Genomic DNA, 7,023 nt, shown 5'->3' with positions numbered 1-7,023 from the left:
TTCAACACACCCCTCTAAAACTAAATTCTTTAAAAATTTAACTCCAAGCTTTACAAGGTTGATCGTCCATCACATCAGACTGCCTCCCTTTACTTTTGTCAAATCTATAGTTGGCTCTAGTGCCATTGCAATATTGGACTTCATACTCCTTTGGGAATTCTTACTCTAGCATATTCAGTTTCTCTTTGTTCAAGTTCATGGGAGGTAAGTCTTTCTCCACAACTAAGGAATACTGACCTTCTGCAAATCTCTAAGATTTTTTTTATGCTTATAATATTTCAGTTGAGCACCACCATTCTCACTATCAGAGCTATTGCCACTCTTACTTTCACTGTTTGAATTGGTATGACTGGTCAATTCCCTTTTTGATCTTCGATTTGATTTTTTGTCTTGTTTCCTTCGTCTCTTCTTTCGACGTTTGTCTCTTCTTTTACCATGCCTATGCTTATTTTTCCTAGATCTCTTTTTCTTCTTCCGTCTATCATCGCTGGTGGAACTTGTGTAAGATGATGAAGATATATCCGAGTCAGAATCACAACTGCTTCCTGAAAATTTCACGTCTGAATCTGAGTACCGTAACCCTCCTTCATCCTCAGTGTTAACAGTGGAAAAACACTAAACATCAATAGCATTTAGTTTCACCTTGAACGTTCGGTTTCTAGTAAGAGGAACCTTGATCATAAGTCGTTGGTGTATCATTTCTCCAGAAGTTGTCCTAGACTCAATAAGTTGTTCTTCATTCACGGTACATACAACACATTGTTTACATATGCGAATCTGCTATCTTTGCGTGTGATCAGGACCTTTCCCGCACCTTCTGTCATGATCACACTATTATCTACAAATCTTACACTTCTCTTTACACTCGTATCTAGATCGATAATCCAATCTTTCTTACCTGTCATGTGATTAGAACACCCTATGTCCAAATACTAACTCGTTTCATCTTCTGCATGGCTCATCTCACTGTAAAGCAACACGTGGTCTTAAGCTTTTTCACATCTGTCCAGTGCATAGTTCACATTTTCACTTGACAACAACGACTGTTCGGTTTCTTTATTAACTCTCGTTCGGTTAAGCGACAACAGCCGTCCGGTTTCCTCATCAACTCCCATTCTGTCTAAAGACAATAGCCATTTTTTTTCTTCATCAACACATGTTCGGTCCGAAGACACCGGTCGTCCGGTTTCTTCATCAACGCTCGTTCGGTCTGAAGACAACATCCGATTGTCAACACTCGTTCGGTCTTTAGAGGACATCCGATTGTAAACACCCGTTCGGTCTTTAGACAACATCCATTGCGTTCATCTGTTCGGTCTTTAGACAACATCCCATTGTCGTCATTCCTTCGGTCTTTAGACGACAACCGATTGTCTTCATCAACGCCCGTTTGGTTAAAAGGCAACAACCATTCGGTTTCTTCATCATCTGCATTTAAAGATCGTTCAGTTTCTTCATCATCTGTTGCATGACCTGTCAGACCCTTAAAAACCCACTAAAAACCCCAAGTAATGGGAGCCAAGTGTCAAGGAGTGAGGCAGCGTTTCATTTAGTGGAAAACAGGTGGCTGCAGGAGAGTGGTCGTTCAGTTTTGGGTGATGGCAGTACTTAATGCCAAATTTCAAATGTCGTGTCACTTCTCTTCATGTTTTCCTTCTTCTCCAAATGGCTGAAACCATTTTCTCCTCCTTATCTCTAAAATCTCCACCTTCTCTCTAATAAAATCTCATCTTTTCTTCTTCCGATCACCTCTCAGGCACCATTTGAACACTCCCGACGTCAAGAGTTTTCGTTTAAACCGATCGGTTTGTGGTTTTAAGACGGTGAGTTTCTTTCTCTTTAGCATCATCGTTTATTCTCGCATGCAAACCCCTATTTCTGGTCGCCTGAGCAAGTCGTATTATTCTGAGTGTTTATGGTTTTCTGTTTGGTTCAGTATTCCTAAAACGTGATTGTCGAACGTAAAGTCTTTAGTAGTGGTGAGCTCTATTCTGCATCTGTGAGCGTTCGGTTACGGTTAGAGGTAAGCGAAGCTTATATAATTTGATTAAGATTGTTGTGTTGAATGTTTGTATGTTTGTATGATACATTGTTTGACTAATTGATGAGTATGAAATATGCGTGTTACTGCATGTTTGGATGTGTGAATGGACGATTGATAAATGGTGTGAACTGAGTTGAGATAAGATTTGATCTTCAAACTGTAGTATTCTGAGTAAAGGTGATAGTATGGTCGAGCATCATTCGTAAGCGTTCGATTCTTCATGAAAGTGCATGGTCTTAACTGATTTCTCATGCTTTAGGGATATTGTATAAGAGTCATTCTGTAATACTCTGTAGGATTAGGTAAACTGTGACCGAGAGTTAGTATTAACCGTTCGGTTTTCCTTTGAGTGTCCGTCTATACTAAGTTCTTCTAGAAAGAATTTCGTTAATGAAGATCGTTTTATAATATTAGATATATGTAAATGAGTGTTCGGCCTAACTGTAGTCCTTCTTTAGGTTTCCTAAACATTTTAGTTAATGTATTCTTTACTACTTAAAGTCGTGGACGTTATCATTAATTTTCATTAAAAATAAGTGTGGTGCAATTGTGTGTGTGTGTGTGTGTATATATATATATATATATATATATATATATATATATATATATATATATATATATATATATTCATTCGTTTTAGGTAAGTTTATTAGTGCTCGATCTTGGGCCAAGCGTTCGATCTTAGTAGCGTTCGTTTCTGATTAGTACTTGGTCTTGGACCAGCGCTCGTTCAATAGTGTACGGTTTCTACAGGGCTCGGTCTTAAACCAAGCGTTGTGTCTCATTTCAGTAATCTTGTATTACCGTTTTTAGAATAAGACTCTTCAGCCAAACTCGATAGTGTTCGTTACTTCATAGTTTCTCATCAATATTAGTATTGGATGTCAAACAGTGTTGGTTTTTAAAAGGTGTTCGACCTAGAGTCTTAGTACTTGGACTAGGCTTCGTGGCGTATGGTTTGAACTCTTAGAAGTCTGTAGCGCTCGGTCATGTTAGTTTCTAAGAAGTGTTATCCTAGTCAGACTTATGTTATGATGAGAAAGTGTGATCTTATTTCAGTTGAATATAATGATGATGAAGTGTAAGAGAATTTGAAATGTGATGTGAATGAAATAGTTTGGTTATGAACGAGTATTCCAAGGAGGAATATCTCAGAAAGTGGTTATTGATTTGTAAAGTATGAATGTGGTCAAAGCTTAGTGGATTAACTTGGACGGAACGGATTAACCTCGGGTGGCAGCTGTTAAGGGTATCCCAGTTACTACATTACCCGGTGCACAAACGTCGTAGCTACACAGGATTCATACAGGCCAGACAGTCAGAGTCAAGTGGTCGGTCTTTGTATGCCATTATGCATGAGTGATGATTTGGGTGTTGTTGATTTAATTATGAACGTTGTATGCTGTTATTGAATTAATTAAATTACATAAGCTTACCCTTTTTATCATTGTTGTTTGTGTTGTGTGTTCGGTTGTTTGTCTTGTTGCAATGATCATTCGTGTGAATGTGAGAAGAAGGAGAAAAGTTGCAGGAAGAAGTATTGGAAGAGGCGGAAGTGAAGGCCGAACCTTAGGAACGTTCGGTCTGTTGTTGGCTTCATCTTTTGTAAGACCGTTTGGTAATAGTTTATTTTGTAAATCGTTCGGTCTAGTTGTAATTAGCGTGCGGTTTTAATTCCCTGCTGTTATGTAAGGCCGTCCGGTCATAATAGTATCTCGTTATGTGTAGAACTAATCTGTAGTATTGTTAATATGTGATTATTCTCGTATATGATTTTATACTGTAATTTTGGGATGTTACATGACCCATCTCCTCCGAGTACAACACGTGGTCTGTGCCATAACATACGCATCTGCATGGCGTGTTACACCTTTCGACTACAACACGTGTTCAACTACACAGTCACACCTATCCCGCACTAGCTCTTTGCCTATCTCCTCTTCTACTCATTGTAGAGTACTTATCAGCACAACATGATTGGACTCGGAATCATATGCATCTTGAGCAAGATTCGCTGCCTTGTCGTTCTTAGTCTTGGCTTCATTGTGTCAGCACTCTCTAGAGTAGTGCCCGAATTTGTTACATGTGTAACATTGAATGCTTCTTTTGTCATACCCTTTTCTTCCTCTGCCTCTAAATTTTCTTCCTCCTTTATTGTTTCCCTCCTTCTGCTCACTTCCATTGTCTTTGTTGATTTGATCAGATGGTTTTGTGCTTCTACCGTCATTGTGTCCACCACGTCATCTCCCTCTGTCTCTTCCAAATCCACAGCCTTTGAAGCTCTGAATGTTTCTGTCCTGCAACGCTTGATTTGTGCCTTGCACCGCACCCTTTTCTGCATTCTTTCTTTCGATTAAACGCTGCTCATGCACTTCAAGAGAGTTCTGCAATTCTTCCACTCGCATCTCAAGATCGTTGCATTCTTCTATGGCTACCACGATGTGATGGTACTGTGGTCTTAAAGTTCGAAGTATCTTCTCGACAATCTTCTTCTCCTTCACAACTTCATCACATGCCCTCATAGCATTCACCACGACTTGAATTCTTCCAACGTACTCCTCCATTGTTTCTTGCTCTCCTATGCTTAGGAGTTCATATTGCCTTTGTAGAGATTGCAACTTGATCTTCTTGACCTTTCCAACACACTTCCTTTGCAGTGTCGGCCTTTGATATTTTCTGGAAAATTGCCTCAGATACACACTGGTGCAGCAACATCCATGCTTTGCAATTCAACCTCTTATTTTCTTTGTCTAGTTTCTTCATCTCTTCCGAATCACCCTTCGATGGTTCTTTGAAACCTTTCTTGACAATTTCATCCACTTCTTTAAAACCCAAAATAACGTCCATCTTAACGCACCAATCGTTATAACCTTTACCATTAAACATCAACAAATTACTTTGAATCATCCCAGCCATTACTACTCCACAAAATTTTCTTCTTGAAGCGTCTTCTTGATCGTCACAAGACTTCACCAGGTTTCATAACCTGTAGCTCTGATACCACTGTTAGCACTTCTTGGTGTTTGAAGAAATGCATCATAGAAATGTAGCAAAGTGCGTGTAACACGAGAAGGAGAGAAAACAAGCGTTATTTCTCATTAACAAAACAATGTATATTTGTACAGAGAATAGACTGTTAACAGACAGTTAAAACAATTAGAGTTTAGTTTTTACTCTCAATAGAACTAATTTTGTGTCGTACAAGCCACAACATTAGAAATGTTGTGAAATGTAAGATATGAGAAAAATAAGACATATGTCTTTGAAAAATAAAATCATAGTAAACCATAAATGTAAAATCTATACATGCATTTTACACAAAAAATAACTTTTTAAAACAATTGATAATGAAAACAATATTTGCATAAAAGAATAAGAAAATATCTTTATAAGTTAGGTATTTGTATGTGTTGTATATTTATTATTCTTTCTGCAGCTTAGATTATTGCACCACATAACATAAAAACTTTAAATGTGATGGGTTGGCCTAACAAATGATATTTGAGTGAGTGACTCTTAAAGTGAATGACGAAGAAAGAGTAGATTATAAGAGAAAAATCAACAACTCGATTTCTGATGGATAGGACTTTAAAAGTCTTTTGATTTCATTTTCTGCATTTCCTCCTCACGAAATGCTAATTTCATAACTCATAAAATGGGTTGACTACCATTTTTTTTCCTTTTTATGTTATTAATGTGATTAATTTTCTAACTCATAAAATGGACGAGTAGTAAGAAATCCATGTAAACTAAAAACACATTTAAAGTGTAGAAAGAGTCAATAAAATATTCTTATAATTAAATATAATTTTTGCTATCTGTTTTAACTATATGATAAAACTTAATTAGTTATAATTATTTTTTTAATTTTAAACTTAACTAAAGAGTCAATCTATAATTTTGTTCTTCTGTAGGCCTTTCTGAATTAGGCAACTACCCTTCAGATTAGAGTGCAAAAACTTGTTTCAGCTCAATAGCTCCTTTATCTTTACTCTTCTTTTTATGTGGCTAGCTGTGTCATCTTTATCACTGTACTGCTGAAAATATTTGTATTTCGAGACTTTTCTTGCAAGTATCTGTAAAAAATTTAAAATTCAAGTTTAAATGATCAGAAAACTTATATTTTTTTTTCACGGATTTTCTTAGAAAATATACGGAAAAAAATTCAGAGTTTGCTTGAACCTGAGTTCTGGTTCATCATTGACCTATGCCATTTTAAACTTATATTAAACAAATAAGACATTGAGTTTTTACTCCTTGTCTTCTGCCTAATTCTCACTTATAATGATAGCATATTAGTAGTTACCCCACTTCACCTTAGTTGTAGTTTAATAATAATATCACAAATGATAATACTATATATTACTAATTTTCTTAATATAAGTTTTAAAAAAGACCCAAACTAGTTGATGATGAAAACAAGTTGTATGAAAGAAAAAAAGAAAATCTTTACAAGTTAGGGTTTTGTATGACTTGTATATTTATTCTTCTTTGCTATAATTAACTCGTTTAAATATATGATTTTCGTTTATTTCTTTCATACATTTTCTTATAATAGATTTCATGAGGAAAATGAATAACCGAATCTTGAAAATAGTTTAAATTTTATGATTTATGGGTGGCGTCGTAATTTTGTAATCCATAAAATGGATAGGACTTTAACCGTCTTTTGATTTCATTTTTTGCATTCCCTTCTCACCATGTCCTAATTTCATAACTCATAAAATGGGTTCGACTACTTCCATTTTTTTTTTTCTGTTATGTTTTTAGTGGGCTTTATTTTCTACTTTATAATATATGAAAGTTGATGTTGATGTTTTTTAAGGTATGAAAAGAAGATAAAATATGAAAATGACTTTGACAGCTGAATTTGATTTTATAAATTTAGCATGGAAATTAAAATTGATAGAGAGATGGTTATGTGTATATATATAAAGGGTATTTAGTATGCATAACCCATAACTGCTTCTTTTTTCTTC

The 7,023-nt window shown here is 35.8% G+C and overlaps 1 protein-coding gene across 1 annotated transcript; it reads right to left on the bottom strand.

Annotated features, from left to right (window-relative positions):
• Positions 1-222: 222 nt before the first annotated feature.
• On the bottom strand, positions 223-4,271 carry LOC108323300 (peptidyl-prolyl cis-trans isomerase CYP95-like). Its single transcript, XM_017555715.1, has 3 exons — positions 4,160-4,271; positions 804-898; positions 223-615 (listed from the first exon to the last, which is right to left on the bottom strand). Exons 1-3 carry the CDS (start codon positions 4,269-4,271, stop codon positions 223-225), a joined length of 600 nt encoding a protein of 199 aa, XP_017411204.1.
• Positions 4,272-7,023: the final 2,752 nt, after the last annotated feature.

This window comes from Vigna angularis, chromosome 8 (assembly GCF_016808095.1).
Source record: "Vigna angularis cultivar LongXiaoDou No.4 chromosome 8, ASM1680809v1, whole genome shotgun sequence".
NCBI lineage: Eukaryota > Viridiplantae > Streptophyta > Magnoliopsida > Fabales > Fabaceae > Vigna > Vigna angularis.
Note: the sequence above shows the minus strand (reverse complement) of the source record. Positions and strands in the feature narration are given on the sequence as shown.